Genomic DNA, 18,709 nt, shown 5'->3' on the forward strand with positions numbered 1-18,709 from the left:
GATAAAGAAGGAGATAAAATCTTTGCTATAAATACCTTCAAAATAGATCACAAGCTTTAGATTTGATTGGCTTAGTTTGAGGCAATACAGCCTGACAGCTCTGTCAGCCAGTTTATCTCTTACATTCTGTTCCTTACTATTTGCTATCCATAAACCTTCTGTTATTTGAAATGAAAATTTGACTCAGATATTTTAAATCCATTCAAACAGATTTACCAGAGACTATAAATAACCTACCATATGTGAAAATAATGATTCCTTCCTCTTTGCCTGTCATGTTGCAGTGGAGAAAGTGGTTCTGGGAAGACTGAAGCCTGCAAACAGATAGTGAAGCACCTCACTTGCAGAGCCAGCTCAAGCAGAAATACCTTTGATGCAAAGATAAAACATGTAAGTAACATTCTGATGACTGAGTAGAACAAAGCAATAATCTGGACTTTTGGATAGGCAAAGACATTTAAACTGTAAGGAAAAAGGTACCTGCTCTGCAGAAGTTCATAAATGGTTTGTTTTCACGATTGAAATCAAAGGAGATTCTTTCCCCAAACTGACCTGACTGGGAACATGATTAAGCTCACATTGATGTGGTGAAAGATATGTGAAAAGCAAAGGGCAGTTTTGTTTCTGTGTGTTTTGATGACTTTGGAAAGCAGTGTTCCAGTAAGTACATAAATTTATCTGTATGGTTGTGGTGGTGCTTCTGTAGACAGTTTAAGAAGTGCTGAGGCATCTGAAGTGGTAGTAGGTAAGACAGAAACTGGAAAGTTGCAGTGAAACTGAAAACTGAACAAAGTTACATGGCCCAGTATTTGTATACTAAATACATTTATGAAACAGGCAAGAGCTCTCAATATTTTCTCAGTCATATTTAGTTCCCACAGCAGAATCAAATTCTGCCCAGAGCATTATCAGGAAATGATGAGAACCTTCCTATCACATGAATTTGTCTCTTTGATAGTACCTTGTAAATGTAACGTTTTTGTCCAGCTGAACTTGTGTTCCATTGTTGCAGCTGTGGCACTACTGTAAAGGTTCATACAGACATTTTAAACTATACTGAACTCTAGATTGCTAATTCCTTTTTTTTTTTAAGTTGCCTTTCCCAATGAAACTTCTCATCAGAGATCTCAGTTCAGAGAGAGATGTACGCAGAATGTTTTAGCACAGCCTGCATTGTCATAGCTCAGTTCTGAGTTTCACACTTAAAAAAAAAAAAAAAATGTTTAGACTTTTTCATCTGCTCTGGTAACATTCCACCACAGCACTTACAGTCAAGTCAGCTCAAGATACTGGATTTTTTTTCAGTTTTTATTTGCTGTATGCATGATACCCAATAGAACTCTAGAATCTTTCATTGCATTGTTTTTTCATTGCTTTTTATTGTTGTTATTTTTTTAATCATCATTTAAAACACGGTTTTCCTGAATTATGCATGATTCAGTCCAGAAAGTTGAAAAAATAGTGTCAGAAGTATAGCAACACAAACAGATAGCCTACAAATCGGGGTTACTGGGATGTGGGAAAGGCTACAGATACACGTTTTGTACATAATTTGTACATCCAGTTGATAATAAAAGTCCTATGGATTTTGGGTAGATGTCAGGAAATTGTGTTACATTTCTGTTTTTTAAAGATATTTTAAAAGCCTGATAACACTGAAAACACTACAACTGGAAAGCTGTAGCTTTACTTTGTGTACTCATACAATCGCTGTGTTAAAGGATTTTTCACAGTGTTATCTGACTCATTGGTGTTGTTCCTAAACCACCGCATTGAACTGAAGTTTCATATCACAATATTAACAATCCCCTTGCTATTTTTTCACTTAAATTTTAAAATCTAGCGTTGCAATAATTCTGTCATACAGGGACAGTACAGTTTTACTTTCTTTTAAACCTGGGAACCAGATCAACATGTGATATCTGTTTCTACTGTATTTTTTTTATTTGCTACCTGCACAGATTTACTTACAGTTTTGAATTATCAAGCCATAGATATTACTCAATTAGAACCGCAAAATTTAGGTCAGATCCTTCCAAGTCCTTTTTTTCCCTGAACTTTAGATTAAGTATGTATAGAAGAACTAAGTAAATAAATAACTTTGTGAATAAGCAGCTGAAATCCATGGTTTGAATACAAATATGGCAGCAGTAGAAGTCAGGAGGTGTGGGAAGTAGTATTGTCTCTGCTACAACTTATCTTCTGACCACAGGAAAATTCCTAGGGACAGCCATTATGGTCCAGTGCAAGTGAAATGTTATCCAAAGTTAAGAAGAAATAGTGTGGGAGGGAGTTGATCATGCCTAATTTTCTCCATCTAAACATTAGTTACGTTTGTAGGCTTATTTAACCTACTTTACATCCAGGTGGTAAACTGAATCGCTAACGTGCAGTTGTTATCCTGCTCCCTGACATAGTTCAAATCCCCAGCAGTTCCTCTGGCCACAGTTCAGAGTACAGCATGTGCCAGGGGCCATTCACAACAGTGTATCCACCCTATTCTGCAAAAGAAGAGGTTAGAGACTTGCTTCTAGTCTTGTTTAGTTTAAGCAGCCATATGTGTCAGTGAGTCTTAGTGCAGGCAGAAGAGGGTCATCACACAATGAGAAAAATGAGTTACCTCTTTTGTTACAGAAAGATCCCTTCTGACTTAGATGGGACACCTGACAGGAAAGCAGATCCCACTAGTGAGGAATTGAGTGGAGATTCTGGTTTAGTTGCCTTTTAAAGTGCTTTAATGAACACTATGGCTTGGATTCATTCCTACTGCAGTTATGCATAGCGACATTAAAGTTAATAAAGCTCCATGGGTTAAACCAAGTGCTGAATTAGCCCAATGAGGAAAGACATCCTAAGCAGCACATCTAAAGTAGAACCAAAACTAGGCTGGCTAGTTTTCTGCTGCCACCTACTGCACAAATAGCTGGTTTTAATTAGTAATCCTGAAGGGCTTGTTTTTTAAAGCTTCTGTCTTTGTGATTGGAACCACAGGTAATCTGTGCTGCTTCACAGCCCTCTTTCCCCACTCCCTCCCCACCCCCCCCAATAGGTTATCCAGATTAAGCGAAACACTGCAATCAATTTCCTAGGATGCAAAAGAGGGAAATACTGAAGGGAATCTTCCAGCATGGAATGGAAGAAACTAATTATACACAAAAAAGCTAAATACAGCAAAACCATAGAATAAAGATGGCGTATTTAATGTGGTTTTGTTTTTTGCAAATGCTCTTTAATTCTTGTGACCATAAAGATGTAACATGGGAATGCATTAATGAGAGGTTTTCACTAGTATAATGCTGAAGTAATTCTATTTGAAATAATTTATGCCATTTCTGGCATTATATAAAGCTTATAAATTCTTTTGGTTGGTTATTAGTATCGACCAACTGTAACAGTACAAGCATAGCTGCCTTCAAAGATGCCAATGTTTTTGCTAAGTCATATGCCAGTTCTGGGCATATGGCTCCAGCTACTTCTATCCAAAGTACCAATAAGGACACAACTCATATGTGAACCATTGTCATCCCCCTTTCTTTGGCAACTTTCATTATTTGACAGCAGCTTTTTTTTTTCTTTAGGACTATCTTATTTTAATTTCTGTTTTAAAAAAGAAATTTTCAAGGAATTTGCTAAATTCCAAGCTGAAGAACACTCTTCTTTCTTTTCTTTCCCCCCTAGTTATTGATCACAAACCAACCTCACTAATGTTTAATGAAATATCTTCCTGTTTATTTCCTCTCTTACTACATCCATACCTTTTTCTTGCAGGTAAACTGTATCTTGGAGGCCTTTGGACATGCTAAGACACCTTTGAATGATTTTTCTAGCTGTTTTATAAAATATTTTGAGCTACAGTTTTGTGAGAAGAAAAAAACATTAGTTGCAGGTATGTATCATTTCATCCATTTGTTTTTTTCATATCACCCACAGGCTAGTAGATCAGGGATCCTATTGTGCTATACACAGATTTGGGCATCAATATCCTTAAAGTATGTGAAAGAGGCAAGAGGCTTTTAGAGAGTGTCAGAGAAATATGTTCAGTAGCATGAATTCACAGCTTGTCAGAGTAGTGTGAATAGGGAGAGCCTCGTTCTGTGTAGCCACTAGGTGGCAGCGAAAGACAAGGGAAGAAAAAAAGATTACCACCATTGATTCCTCTTACCTTTTCCAGGAAACCACATTTCCCTTTCTGCCCAAGATTAACAAACTGTGACAGCTGTGTATCGCTTTACTGTGAAATAAAAGAGCAAAGAGGTTATTTTTTTTTGCATTTTTATTGAATACAGTATTGAGTATTGTATATATCCATTAAAAAAGTGATAAAATCTGTTTAGGACAAATAAAATCTAATATAGTCTGTAATACTGAAATTAGAAGAAATTTATTACAGCTTTGAGCTTCTTCTAAAGAAACTAGGAATCACACTAATGTTTATTGTCATAAGAGGTGATATAGTGTCGAATTTATACCTGCCTTCAAAGTGGAAGTCTGCTAATCCCCAGCAGGTATTCATAAGTGGAAAAAAAAAAGGGGGGACGGGGGTGGGTAAAACTTCAGTCAGTTTGATTCTGAAAACTCTGATCTTTGGAGGCAGTAAGGGAGAGATTCCATTTCTGGTGTGCATTATAAAGGGTCATTATAAAGTATGCTAAAATGAGAAGGTGTGTGCAGAAATAACTGTACACAAAAAGCTTGCTACTTGCACTGATCTTACTGCATGGAAAAGCTGTGGTGAGACACAATTTTATGCAAGCAAATTAGATTATACTGGATAAGCTTTCCCAAACCTACTCATTTTTAAATAATTTCAAATGTTTATAATTTCAGAAGTGTTTCCTACAAATATTCTTTAGAAATAGCTCATAGTGGGAATTACAATTCGTTTGAGAGTTCACGGTAATCTGTAAAATGTGACAGTTTCTTCAGTGAATATGTAACTGCTTAGAAAATTACTGTAACTCTTTTTTTTTTTTTTTTTTTGCTGGTTTGTTTTACAATAAGCATAGGATGTTTGTAAAGAAAACGTAACACTGAACAGCATCCAACCTGGTTGATTCTGTGATTCTGTGATTTATGAAATGCTGTGGAAGGAATATAAAGAAAGTGATGTAAACACTAGAATGGACTAAACAGCATCTGAATTTGTAAAAATAAGGTTCAATTTGGCTTGTAAAAAGGAATCCCTAAAACTGACATTACATAAATCATCCATATTGTGTATATTTAAGTATATTTAGTTATCACAATTACACTGTGTACACACTTTTTTTTTTGTTATACACACAAAGTACAAAAAGCAAACAGATGAAAATGATCCTGATTTTAAAAAGTCAAGAATATGAGCATTATGATGGTAGACTTGAAGTTGTCTGAGGTAGTCTTGGGTGGCCTTGTGTATACAAATTCAATGCTATTCATTTTCCCCCTCTCCCCAGCTTCACTCAGTGCAGAGAACAGATAATATTTGCTACTAAATAGTTTGTTTTCCCTTCATTGATTCATGTGTGCCATTTTATTCTGCTCTAAAACCAGAATGTGAGTTTTTCTGTGGATTTTCTGTGTTGTTCATCACTGTTTTTCACTGTTTGAGTACTTCAAAAGCATAAGTGGCTTCATCTTCTAACTACTTGTGACTTAAGGTTGTGTCATCCACTTCCTCAGATGAGGAATGAAAGCCTCAAGGCCTCGAGGCCATGTATTCTCACAATTTTGCAATGCCTTGAGACTGTAGGGACTTGAATTTTCAAGCAGCTTTACCTGGACTTGCCACTTTAATTCACAACACTCATCTGTGAATGATATAAATGTGGCATAAGTCAGCCAATCTCTCATGCCAGTTTTCTAGTACTAGTGCTATGTTTTTGTCACTTTCAAACCATAGGCATAAAATGAGAAAGTTCAGGGGCAGTCAAGTCCATTAACAAGTATACGGAAATTACTTCTCTGCCCTAAATATTTAGGAATTAAATCAATCACTCTTACCACATCTAAGGTAGACAAAAGATCTGTAATTTACAGTCAAGAGCGAAAAGCCCCAGTACTGCAGTAAAAGTGTTTTCTATATTTTTTTGCAAGTTGCAGTTGTTCATGCTGTTCAATTTGCATTGTAGATGTTGCCTTTTCTAGGCCATTGCTAAACATCACTTCTGAGTGAAATTTTCACAGATATATTTCACCATAAATGAGAAATGTTGTCTTTGGCTATCTATTTGCAAGATTGTTTGTAGCAGTTTTTACTGTCTTGCAGTGTTTAAACATGAATAAAAATGCAAATATCCAGAATACCTGGTTCTACTGAGGCATGACTTTTTAACTCATTGAGGCAGACTAGACTAAATGTGTCTGGCTTGTAAATAAAAATCCAAGTGACACTAGGCTTTGTTCATCAAAGGCTTTTGAGGTTGTTAAACTCCTGAGCAGACAGATCTTAAAGGTGGATCTGGAAAAATGTTTGAAGGAAGGGGCACTGGGGCCAGGTGTGTGTTTTTGTTATAGAGGGAAAGCAAAAGGTAGCAGTCCATGTATTTTGAGTGAATGTCAGTGAAGTTTGTGACAGGTTTTTTGTTTTTTTTTTTTTTTTTTTATTTATGATGGAGTTCTTTTATGCTTAGACCTTGGAAATACCATAACTTCTGTCACATTAGTCTTATTCTTACATCATGAAGTCCAGTATTCCTCAAGAACAGAAACAATGGCAACAATTTTCATCAACAGGCTTGATTCAGTCTTTCTCATAAACTGTATCTTTTCAATGAAGTTTTGAAAATGAGGATGGAGCTCTTGAGTGTGGTTCTACTCAAAGCCAATAAAAATTTGCACAGAGGTTTTATATGTCTTCTCTGACTCTTGTTCCTGCTGAGGGGTGCTGTGAGGTTGAAGGTTATGCTCTGACAAGTAGATCTCTGGTCAGGACCTTTCATTGCTTTAGTCCAGTCAAACAAGTGAAGAAGGTATAACCCACAGTAAGTCATTGTTCTTTGTGAGCAGATACGATAAGGCAGTGGGTGCTAGTAAAAGTCTTGAACAAATACATAATAAATTACAGGACAGTGATTTCATTAAGACTCTAAGATAAATTCATACCTAACAGAACTCAAAGACTGATCTTTTGCCAAAAAATGATGATTCATACCCACTGCATAGTAGTAAAAGTCTGATATTGATTTATTTCCAGAAGTAAAATTGCTGCATTTTATTCTTATTTGGAAAGGGGGAGAGAGAGAGAGAGTAACTAGTCTTTCAGGTAAATTGACAGAATTCCTAAGATGAGAGGTAAGACTTCTATCAGTTCCTCAAATTACTAAAAAAAGAAGATTAAGAAGAGAAAATCAAGTCTCAGAAATATATTCTCCCAATTTTCCTGCATTGTTTTTCTCAGGCTTGCTTTTCCCAGTCTTTGCTTTTTGAAAAGCAAGGCTTGATGTATTTTTTAAGTCACTCTGAAATGGAAAGATCTAATTTGATTTATAAAAAGAAGCAGGATGCATGTTTGCCTCTATGTGTACTACAAACGTTTTTTATCAAATAAAAAAATTCAGACATAAAAATCCTTTTTTGGTATAAGAAAGACCACAGCCAGCTAAGCTCCATGATACATTTTTATACTCTGCTTCAGCTCTCAACTTTCAAAGCGTGCATAGCTGGAAGAAAGATTTCACTGGCCAGATTTTCAATACAAAGTCCTGCTGATGACTTCATAGCTGCTCAGCAGATCAAGTGGTCTGTTAAAGGAAATATGAATTTCCTTGTGCCCATAAGCACAGCTAACATTGTCCATAAATGGGAGATTTTCTCTGGAACTCTGTTATTTTTCCCTTTTATTTCACACATAGATTACCAAACATATAATTTCACTTTGTAGAAAAGTATGTTACTGTGATAGTTTTCTTTATGAGTTACTTTAGCTCCATTAAGATGAACTGTATTTACCCTTATTAAAGTGGGTGACTTGAAGTGCCTTAAAAGGGCTGAATTAATTTGTTATCTACATAAGTACTGTTGCCTGTCATTAAAGTTAAATGTGTTAATTAATCAAATAGATGACATACAGTAACATTTTCCTTGCTTTTATTAATCAATGAATGTTAAAAACACCTGAATAATAGTTATAAAAGCCTCAGTGAAGATTATTGCACACGAAAGAAGTGATTAAAGATTAGTAATTGCTTCTTTTCAAACTAACTGAGAATAGGGTTAGTTTCACTGAGAAATAAATTGCAAGCACAATAAAACACAGACATTGTCCTTCAGGTTCATCTATTCTGTTTTACCCTGTAGGAACAGCAGCCAGGTAATGATTGATTCTGATGAAAGTGTATGTCTGGCTCGTCCTGCCATGATAGGTTAAGATTGCATTGCTTCAATTTGTAGCATGCTGAAAAGTTACTGGAGCCAGAAACATGTCCTGTTACTAGTTTAATGATTTCCCGAGTCTGCCCTTTTACTTCCAGCACAGTTCTTTTCTCTGTAGTATAGCAACTGAGGGCTGTATGGCTAATACAGAGTTTCTCATAATATAGGTTCTCTAATAGCAGGAGTTCACTTCTGCATTTTGTAGATCATGTCTCCTTGCTTCAACAAGTCACAGAATCACAGAATTATCAGGGTTGGAAGGGATCCCCAGGATCATCTAGTTCCCACCCCCTACCATGGGCAGGGACACTTTCCACTAGTTCAGGTTGCCCAGAGCCACATCCAGCCTGGAGCTTCCACCACCTCCCTGGGCAACCTATTCCAGTGTCTCATCACCCTCATGGTTAAGAACTTCCTGACATCATCTGATCTAAATCTCTCCTCCTCTAGCTTGGATCCTTTCCCCTAGTCCTGTCACTACCCGACATCCTAAAAAGTCCCTCACCAGCTTTCTTGTAGGCCCCCTTCAGATACTGGAAGGCCACAATAAGGTCTCCTCAGAGCCTTCTGTTCTCCAAACTGAGCAATCCCAACTCTCTCAGCCTGTCAGTTGTACAAGTCTTCTCTCTCAGTCCTACTATGTCTTCCATAGCTAGAATCCCAGGCATGGTTTTGGTTGCCAGCATATGACAGGCCATGCTTGTGCTGTTAAATAAAAGGTGGAAGATGCCCCTGGGTAGTGTACCACTGACTTTCCATATTGCTTAGCTGGAATATCTGAGATGGTTTGGCCTGTGCAGAGTAGCATTTTGTGAGACTGTGCATAGTTACTCAGGACTTAACTGCTGAGACCTTTCTCCAAACATTATGTTCAAGATTCACCAATTCTGTTTCCCTCCACTCTGTGCTATCTCCAGCAGAATTCTCAAAGGCTGTGTTCCCTCATACACACAACTTCAAGTAATTTCAAGTTTGCTATGCCTAATGTAGTGGCATAGACAGAAACTTAGAGGTTTCCAAAAGATAGATAAATACAGTCAGTATAGATATAACCAAGCTAGCTCTGAATGAGTTCCCATGGATATTAGCAGCTGTATTGTGGCAGGACATTCTGGCTTCTAGCCCAGTCATTAGGCTAATGCAACTATGGTGCCTCTGATACATGCTTTCACATGCCAAGATCTAAGCTGCATAGTTTTGCTCAGCATTGAATAGGGTAATACCTTTGAATCCCATACTGATTCTGAAAATACTCTTTCAACTGTCTGCATCTTTAGAAGTTTTTAAACTCCCACTCTGCCTTCAAACTTCAGGTCGCTCAGGCATCCAAAGCTGTGCATCTTCATATGCTTGGGAATGCAGCAGATTTGACTGAACTAAGTAGCTCTGTGGTATTTTATGCTTAATTTTAGTATGCTTCAAAAAATGAAAACCCTCAAATGTGTGGCTCAAAAAGCCTGTCTGTTTAGAGAACATAATTACAGTGCTTCAGTATGCAAGTACCAGTATTTTTTATCATCGATTGTTCAAGAACTACATCCAGTTCATAAAAGGAGTCTAAAATGAGTTGGTTGTCATCCAGACTATGGAAACTGTGGTTTTATATCCTCCTCTGCTAACAGGATTTAAAAAACAGAGCTCCTCCATTGCTGAGAAGTGCATCTTCTCTTCTAAATGAAACACTTTTCCAGGATAATGATGCTTGCTAAGACCATGTGAAAGCTCCCCCATATTGCACAGATAAAGCTGCAGCAGAACATGCTGCATCCTAGTGGTGGGGATGCCTCAGCTGTGAGAGGGGCATGCTTCTGGTCTTTGCACCACAGGTAGTATTTAAGCAATGATGAGATAAAACAGTGGGGTAAGTGGGAACTGGAATCAGGTCCCTTCTCACAGCTAGGCCCCTGACCTCTATCTACATTTTCACAGATTGCATCTACGGTTAGGTGTTCCCTTGTTCTCTCTAGCCTACTGCATCTGGAATGGCACGGTGGTGTATACTCAGTGAAGGGCTGAAGAGTAATCTGTCCCAAATGGTGAATCTCCCTCTGTTTCTTTACATACATCTCTGAAATACCTATGATCTAGTGAAGCACATCAATAGATCTGACGATCCAATATTTCCTTTGCTTCTGTGTTTTACCTCTTTCAGAAACTTAGCAGGTCTGAGGTATGATCAGCATTTCTGTAGGCAAATATTGGTCAGGTTCATCCTCCTTCACCTTCTTCCCAGATGTGCTGATTTGTGCGGCCTCTCATTTGGCCAGCTCATCATAGTCCTTTCTGTCTATTAAGAGAGGAAAAAAAAGGGATACAGGGTATTCATAGATCTTAGAAGGTTGGAATCATAGAATTGTTTCTGTTGCAAAAGACTTTTAAGATCATGGAGTCCAACAATTATCTAACTCTCCCAAGTCTGATGCTCATGTTCAGCTGCCTGTCAATCAACACCGCCAGTTCTTTCTCTTTCCAGCTACCCTCCCCCAGGACTGTACTGTTGCATGGGGTTGTTGTGACTGAAGTGCAGGCCTGCCCCAGCACTTGGCCTTGTTGAATCTCATAAAATTAGCCTTGGTTCATTAATCCAGCCTGTCCAGTTCCCTCTGCAAAGCCTTCCTACCTTAGAGCAGATCTTGTAAAATATGGCAACTGGTTCCTCAGATAAGTAAAACAGAGTACAAATCAAATCACTATCCTTAAAATTATGTGAGTAAATGTAAATATAAGACAGTAAGACATTTATTCCACTAACTTTAATGAAATTAGGCTTTATATGTGATTTCTATAGAAAACCATGGTAGAATGAATGGTAATTTATTTTTTATGCTTACCTCAGACCATTTTATAAGAAACATTTTTTATTCACTGTTGCAATGGTGAATGGTTTAAAACATGTAAGTTTAGAGCGATCAGTATAATGATGAATTTATTTGTTTGTTTCTCAATCAGCTAGGATTTGTACATACATGTTGGAGAAGTCTCGTGTCATTGTGCAGCCTCTCAACCAGAGCAATTTTCACGTTTTTTACTTGATGATGGATGGGCTATCTGCTGAAGAAAAATACACCTTGTACCTCAGTAATTTGTCTGCACACAGGTAGGAAAACAGCTTTATATTTAGTATTAATACTTTTCATATTTTAGTGTCTCTTTGCTGTTGAGGTCCTTCCTCCAAAAGTTAACATTTGTGTCCTAACTTTTCATTGGGCTCTGAAATTATTTATTATTAAGGATCTGTTCTTGGGGATTTAATTCTGGAGTCCATATACACTCTCTTAACAAGATCAGAGTACTGTATCCATTAGGATTATTGCCTTAAAAGAGACAAAGGAAGGAAACTTCTTAGACATTTTCCCATCTTCTGTTGATTGGAGTAAGTCTGTTGTTTCCACACTTCCCTGTCCCCCTGGCTGGTGAAACACTTTGTATTTGGGACAACTGTTTTATTAAAATAAGAATTTTCATAGGGAATTTGTCTGCTTTTATGAAATATCATGATATGTGACTGATATTTCTATTTTCATTTTGACGTTTAGTTCATATTATTAGGAAAAACACAAACAAAATTTTGACTACTTAGATAAGGATAGATTCCAACACCTAAAATGAGGTCTTTGTGCATGTCTTCACATGTCTTAGTTCCCATTTGCAATCAAAAGAAATGAAGACCCTACTCAGGTCTCTATAGAGCTACATGTAGATGTGTGCTTCAAAGTGAACTGAACCACATTTGGGTCTTCCAAAACTCTGTTGATGACATCCCCTTTGATAGTAAGAGCTTAAAATATAAAGAGCTATATATAAACACCTAAATATAGTGTGTCTGAGGCTAAATGAAATCAAGATGTTTAATGTAAGTGGAAGTTTTCAGGTTTTCAGGACATTTTTGGAGTATCTCAAAATTTATTCATTCAAATTCTTTTGGAATGAAAATATATTCCTGATTTAGATAATTTGCCTGCCTTTCTTCAGTCTTTCCTAAGAATTATGCCTGAAATGAGAGAAGCCCATTCAGCTTCCTATTAGGCATTAATGATCTTCTCTTAAATTGGCAAAATTAATAATGAGTATAGTAAGTAACTGTAAAAATACCAATAATAATTGAAATTGTGTAAAATGAGTATTTTGAGTTTTTGAGAGATTTTTTTCCCTCAACTTTTCTATCTTGCATTCTGGCTAGTATTTGAATAAAATAGTAGTTCCAGATTAGAGGCCTGTAAGTAGAAAGATAGCTGATTTTTTTCTTAAACAGATCTTCAGACTACTGTTGTTTGGTAATGTTTTAAGGTGATAGGACTTCAGCTGCTGTAAAGAATATTTAATGCACTAGCTCTGAAGAAACCTGAGGCTAAGTTGCTTTACTAAAAACAGCCCACTTTAAAGTGAGAGGGGAAAGAGTTAAATTTTGTATTCTAAATCCTTTGAAGGCTTTCAATACCAAAAGAATTCTGAGTTCCTAATCATTAATTTATTCCTCTTCTAGCAAAAGTTGTTTGGAATCACTCAGGTTGTTCAGAAAATGAAATAGTCTGAAATCACTTTGCAAGAAGCTCCAACAAGAAAGAACTTAGCAAAATCCTGAATAATTAGGTTCACATGAACAAAGCCTTATCTGATATCTGATAACTATCCAAAAAGAACAAACCAGCATTTCTAAATAGATGCCTGAACATTGCAGTGCCAGAGCTTTAGAAGAAATTTATTGTTGAATATTTGCATAAAGCTGCTTTAATCAATAAAATTTTGCTTTGGCTACACGCAGTAGATTTTATCTTGCATTATTGAGAGCTTGGGCCAAGTATTTCTGACCCTAACCTCCTGAGTGAGTAGTTCAGTGATTTTTCTTGGCTGATAAACTGGAGTCAAATTTCTATTACATCAAACTCATACATGAATCAGGAAGGCAGGATTTGGCTGCTATTATAAATTCATGATTTCTGGCTTAGCCAAATTTTGATGAAATCATATCATTCTGGTAACATCAATACGTGAATTTGTCGTGTTTTCTTTAAGCAAGTGTAATCTTTAATAGTAAAATTAATTAGATAACATCCCTTTTGAAAGCATAGGAGGTGCATGCCCAATTGGGGTTTTTGATAATTTTTCTTTTTATGGTTTAATATTGCACCTTTATGTAGAAGATTGAACAATTTTAGTAAATAACAAACGTTAAAATTACAAGATATCCCTGTTATTTTTTGTTGTTGTTTGCTTAAGCCATTGCAATATGAGAAATTAGACATAGCATCGATTATTTATTCTCATGTTAAATAAAAGTATGCTAAAGAGTCAAATTAGTATTGTCAATGGTGATTATTGTTAGACTTGATGATGTAAAAGATAAGAGGTAGTTCGTGTATTAAGCAGTATCTAGTCCTGGATAAAGAGTTAATGTAACTAAAAGGGGAAATCCCTCCCCTTTGGAGTCACTGAGAGTTTCAGTAAGGCTGGGGTTTCACCCCAATGTGTAGAAGGAGTTCTTAGGTTGTAATTCTGTGGTGTTTGGTGCCATCCTAAGAGGAAGCTTGAGCTGAGAAACATAAATGTATGTTCTTGCAAGTATGACTACTAGGGCATTGTCCGAAGACAAGTAGCTGGCTGCTTTCTATTGAAGCTATATAAAACTAGGATTTTAAAGCAGCAAACCATCTAAATCTATGTAGAGAGGGATTCAAATGAATACATCTTCCACCATACCTGCATGTGGATCATCGTGAGTTAAAGAGAGAAGCAATTCCTGTAAGGTAAGATTGTTTTTCAAGACTGAGCTGGGGAAGCATGTCAGTAATGGAGAGTCTCAAAAGGGCAAGTCGAGGCATTTTGATTGACAACAACTACTCCCATGTGTTGGTTACATTCAGAAGCTGATTTTTATCAACAGAACTTTGATTGAAATTTCAAAAATCTCTATTAATTTGATGTGTTTCAAAAGAACTGTGAAACTTTATCTTGATAATGTGTAATACAGAGAGATTAGAGATTTATGTTATATTCTTAATTTGCTCTTGATTTTTAAAATATTTATTTGTTTCTGGAGTGCAGATACAGTCCATTACAGTAAGCATTGCTTTTCAGGCCCATGAAGTTTAGGCTTATGCTTAGAGTAGTACTAACTTTTCCAGCACATGAAGTTTGGCCTCATAGTTACACTAGGTACTACCTTAGTGATGAATTTTGTACCCAAAGACACAACGAAAGAAGAGAGGTGACAATGGTGATTAATCAGTATTAAATGGTCTTCAACTCTGGTGAAGAAAAGGTATAAAAGGAGAGATCAGAAAGACAAGAAAAGAAAATTTTTTGAGAAAACCTTCAAAAAGAAAAAAGGGGAAAGACCTCTTTTTATTATTTTGCTTCATATTAAAATTGATGTAAGAATCTATTTACCTACTCTAGGTGAACCTACTATAGCAGGGGAGTTGGACTTGATGATCTCCAGGAGTCCCTTCTAACCCCAACTATTCTGTGATTCTGTGTATTGATGTAATATGTATATGTAAGAAATTCGAACATACTGTCATTAAAACCCATGTATTTACATTTGGGTATATCTATATTAGAAGTATAGCTTAAGGCTACTTAACTTCAGAAAATGATTTTAGAAACCAGGGTGGATTTGGCAGCTGTTCAGCTTGATGTCACCATAGTCAGTTTAACAAGGTTGCTAATTGATTGTACTCTTAGGGCTTCTGGTAGTCTAGGCAAGCTGGTACAATGCTCTCAGTATTGCAGGGTGATTCTGAAAAATGTTTTTTTTAGTACTCCCCTATAAGGTCACATCTCTGTCACCCAACATTTGCAGGTTGAAATATGCTGCTTCTAAATAAGCCGTGTGTGTAAAAATAAGCAGCTTCCAGCTTGGGAAAATGTTGAGATGCAGAAGCTGGACTGTGGTCAGGGAGTGCATTTGGTGTTTGCATTGTCAGACCGCTGTTGCCAGATACGTAAAACTGTTCTCCCTCCCAGAGAAGAACTGCAGTGTGTGCTTTCTGCATCTGCTGTTTCTTTCACACAGCTGTAGATGAGTTCACAGAAATACTGTATTTGCTTTTACAGTTTTTCTATGCAGGTGCCCTCTTCACTGTCAATAAGAAAACTTTCAATTTAATGTATAAAGTAGTGATTTTAGTGAAGTGATTAAATTTGTCATTGAAGTCTAAACTGGTCAGAACCTCTTTGCTTGATCATTGAGGAAATCATTCCTCACTCTAAATTAGGAGGTTGATCTTCAGAAAGGTCTTAAAAATTACAGTTCAGGAAAGTGAATGGTATAGAAAAGATCCCAGCAGACAATTTTCAGAGGCACTAAGTGCAGTCTTATGTCTTGTTTTGTGTGTCATCATCTTTTATAAGAAACACCAATGCAATCTGTTGAAAATGGTGATTATTCTAGTACCATTCATACTCATTCCCACTCTTCCTTTCCCTTAGATGCAAGAGCTCAAGATGAGAGTCTTCCAGACTGAGTGGCCAGTTACCACAACTGTCCCCAATTCAACAGACTTAGGAGGCAGTCTCTTTGTTTTCTAACTGCTGTAATCTAAAGCCAAGATTACACTACCTGTTCATGTGCATTGTCTCTTTCTTTTCTTTCCTCTTATCATTGAATGCCATTTTTCTTTCCTTTTTTTTTTTTCCATTTTTTGGGTTATTTTCTCATTTCAAATACATCAGAATGAAGTATCAGTCTTGAAAATAACAGTTTACCACACCTGTGGCATTCGTCTGCAACCATAGTCATGGCAGTCTAATGATGCAAGTTAAATTCCTAAAGAAAGTTTTTTTTTATATATATTTGCTTCACAGATTACCTTTTGCTGATATCTGTGTCTGATGACTAGAGGAAATGCCGAGCAAGTGTTAGACTTGTTTTACAAAACTGGTTGGACCTAAATACTGTAATAACTAGATCTGTAGGAGTTACATCAGATTTTTCCAGTGGGTGATGGTCCTGCTAGAATAGGTTTCTATACAAAGTGCCAAATTACATCACTTTATCAAACTGCCATTAGACTTTGTGTGCTGAACTTAAAATAAGTTAGCTGTACCAGAATTCTTAGTCTCACCCCTATAAAGTCTAATGTTAGTGCTCCGTGAACTTCACTATTGAGGATCCACTGTGTTTTAGAACCCTGCTGACAGAATAAAGTTCTAGGTAATCAGAAAAGTGTCATTCATTGTATTTTAAATTAGGAGGACGGTAAAGATCAGAGTCAGAGGTTCCTCAGCTGTACTTCGCTCTTCCTTTGCGGGATATATGGGCACAGGAGGAGAGAAAAGCTATGGTAGGAGATATTAGGCTTACCATCTCTGCAGCTGAATTCTTCTTGACTGAAACCTCTTCCTAATTCTTGTGTGAAGACTGGGAAATCACACTGGATGAGACTTTTGAAATAATTCTCAACCACTAGCAAGAGTTTTTCTGGGGCTGCTTTGGTTTGAGAGTTTCCAGTACTGTTTCCATAATTCAGGCAGTTATGCATAATGCCCAGAGAGAAGCTGGAACAAGAACGTCCTATACAGGCAGGGGAGGTGGGAGGGTGGTGGTGAAGGCTGGGGTAAACAGTTGCTCAGGGCCTTCACCCTCCAGGCACATCCCTGCAGCACCCAGCAGGTTCAGAGGTGGTCATTGTGGTCAGACACAGCCCTGGAGGTCTGGAAAGGGCCAGTGCTAGGCTGGGATATTGGCCCACATTGGGCAGTCAGAGGAATCCATGGCCAAGCACAGGCATGACCCCAGCTCAGGCCAGTACCAAGGCCCAGTACTTGAGTTCAGAAGCCCCTCCTGAAACAAAGGGGGTCCCTTGCACAGCTCAGACATCCAGACCATTGCATTGAGGGGGCAGAAAGCATTCAAGGTATCTTAACAAACATTAAAGATCCTTCATCAATTTTTAATGAGAGTTAAGAAATATTTGGATTTTTTCCACGTTATCAATAAACATCTAAATCTTCAATATTCTCTATTAATTCCTCTCATCTACATACGTATGTTTTCTTCAATACATGTATTTTCTTTAGCATGTTGTCTGTAAACTTGTACTTAATACTTTCAATACATGGCAGCTCTTGTGGCAACTGTTAAGCTAATGATTCGTACATAAGATTTTTTTTACCATGGGTCTTTTGGAATTTAAGCTCTTGGTAAAGATGTAAGTGAAGAAGAGTGAAAACCTGAATTAGTCACCCACTTTTTCCTTTCTCTTTTTACCATGCATTGAATCACGTAGATAACTTACCACTCATTACTACTTTATGTTCATTTTCTTGCATTTAGCATTGACAACCCTAACTAAGACTGAATCAAGACCCTGAAAAATTAGTAATGCACTTGATATTTTATGATATGGATACAGAATTTAAAAGACTGGATGACTCTAGGTGATTCTTAAATACAGTGTCTGAAATTTATCACCTCCAACATATTTCTTTTGTAATGAATGCTGAGTAGAAATTATTATTTAAAAAAAAAAAAAAGTTTTTACTGGAATTATTCTAGAAGAAGTTTTAGTTTACCAAAAGTAAGTCTGGTACACTCTGAGAAAAAAGCTATTTGAGTATCCAAGGCAAATTTAATTTCATATCTTAAGAAAATGGAATTATTTTTCGTTCTTTTGTTTTTGTTGTTGTAATTTTTTTCATTTGGTTTGGTTTTTGTTTTTCTATTCGTAAACATTTTGCATAACATCTGAGGGATCTACTGGTGCAGTCTAAATACTTATGAAATAATATTTTATTATACACTTTTTAAAGACATTAGAATTTAAAAAGACTATTTATTAGATGATCAAAGGCAGCATGTATTTTCCTTACTTTCTTATATCTCAGGTGTCCCAAAGTAATTCACATTGAATTTTTGTGAGTACATGCACATATATAGACATACCAAATGTATTCATACTCAACTTATTTTTGATTTCTCTGCTTCTTCCATGTTCTGCCTTCCCTTCCAAAGGTCTCTTAAATTGAAATCAGACATTCAAGTTCTGTTTGAACAAGTAAATCTGTGTTTTTCTGTTTCTGTGCAAGTTTCCTGTCCTAACTTGATTCTATACAGCACATTCCTTTTTTCCAAAAAAGTTGCGTTTTGAATGCATCAACACTTAAAAAACAATACAGTGATACACATAGCATAAGCTGTGTATATTTAGTATGCCTAGATGCCAAATGACCATTGGGGTATAATGACTTATCAAGAACACTTGAAAAACTTTCTGAATGTACAGATGCAGTTTCAAACACTGATTTAAAAAACTGAGGGAGTTCAATCTCAGTTAATTTTACTGGAATTTGTTTTAGTACATAAGCGAATATGAATAGGTGAAGCCATAAGTAAAAGTGAAAATACTTTGGATTT

At 36.6% G+C, this 18,709-nt stretch overlaps 1 protein-coding gene across 1 annotated transcript in view; it reads left to right on the forward strand.

The window, feature by feature from the left end:
* The window catches only part of MYO16 (myosin XVI), a 294,040-nt gene that overhangs the window by 130,182 nt on the left and 145,149 nt on the right, over nucleotides 1-18,709 (forward strand). Inside the window, exons 13-15 of the mRNA XM_054383685.1 lie at nucleotides 285-390; nucleotides 3,769-3,886; nucleotides 11,302-11,449. Coding sequence (XP_054239660.1) covers nucleotides 285-390; nucleotides 3,769-3,886; nucleotides 11,302-11,449 — 372 coding nt within the window. The remainder of the gene's footprint in view (nucleotides 1-284; nucleotides 391-3,768; nucleotides 3,887-11,301; nucleotides 11,450-18,709) is intronic.

The sequence above is a fragment of the Indicator indicator genome, chromosome 1 (genome assembly GCF_027791375.1).
Source record: "Indicator indicator isolate 239-I01 chromosome 1, UM_Iind_1.1, whole genome shotgun sequence".
NCBI classification, from domain to species: domain Eukaryota; kingdom Metazoa; phylum Chordata; class Aves; order Piciformes; family Indicatoridae; genus Indicator; species Indicator indicator.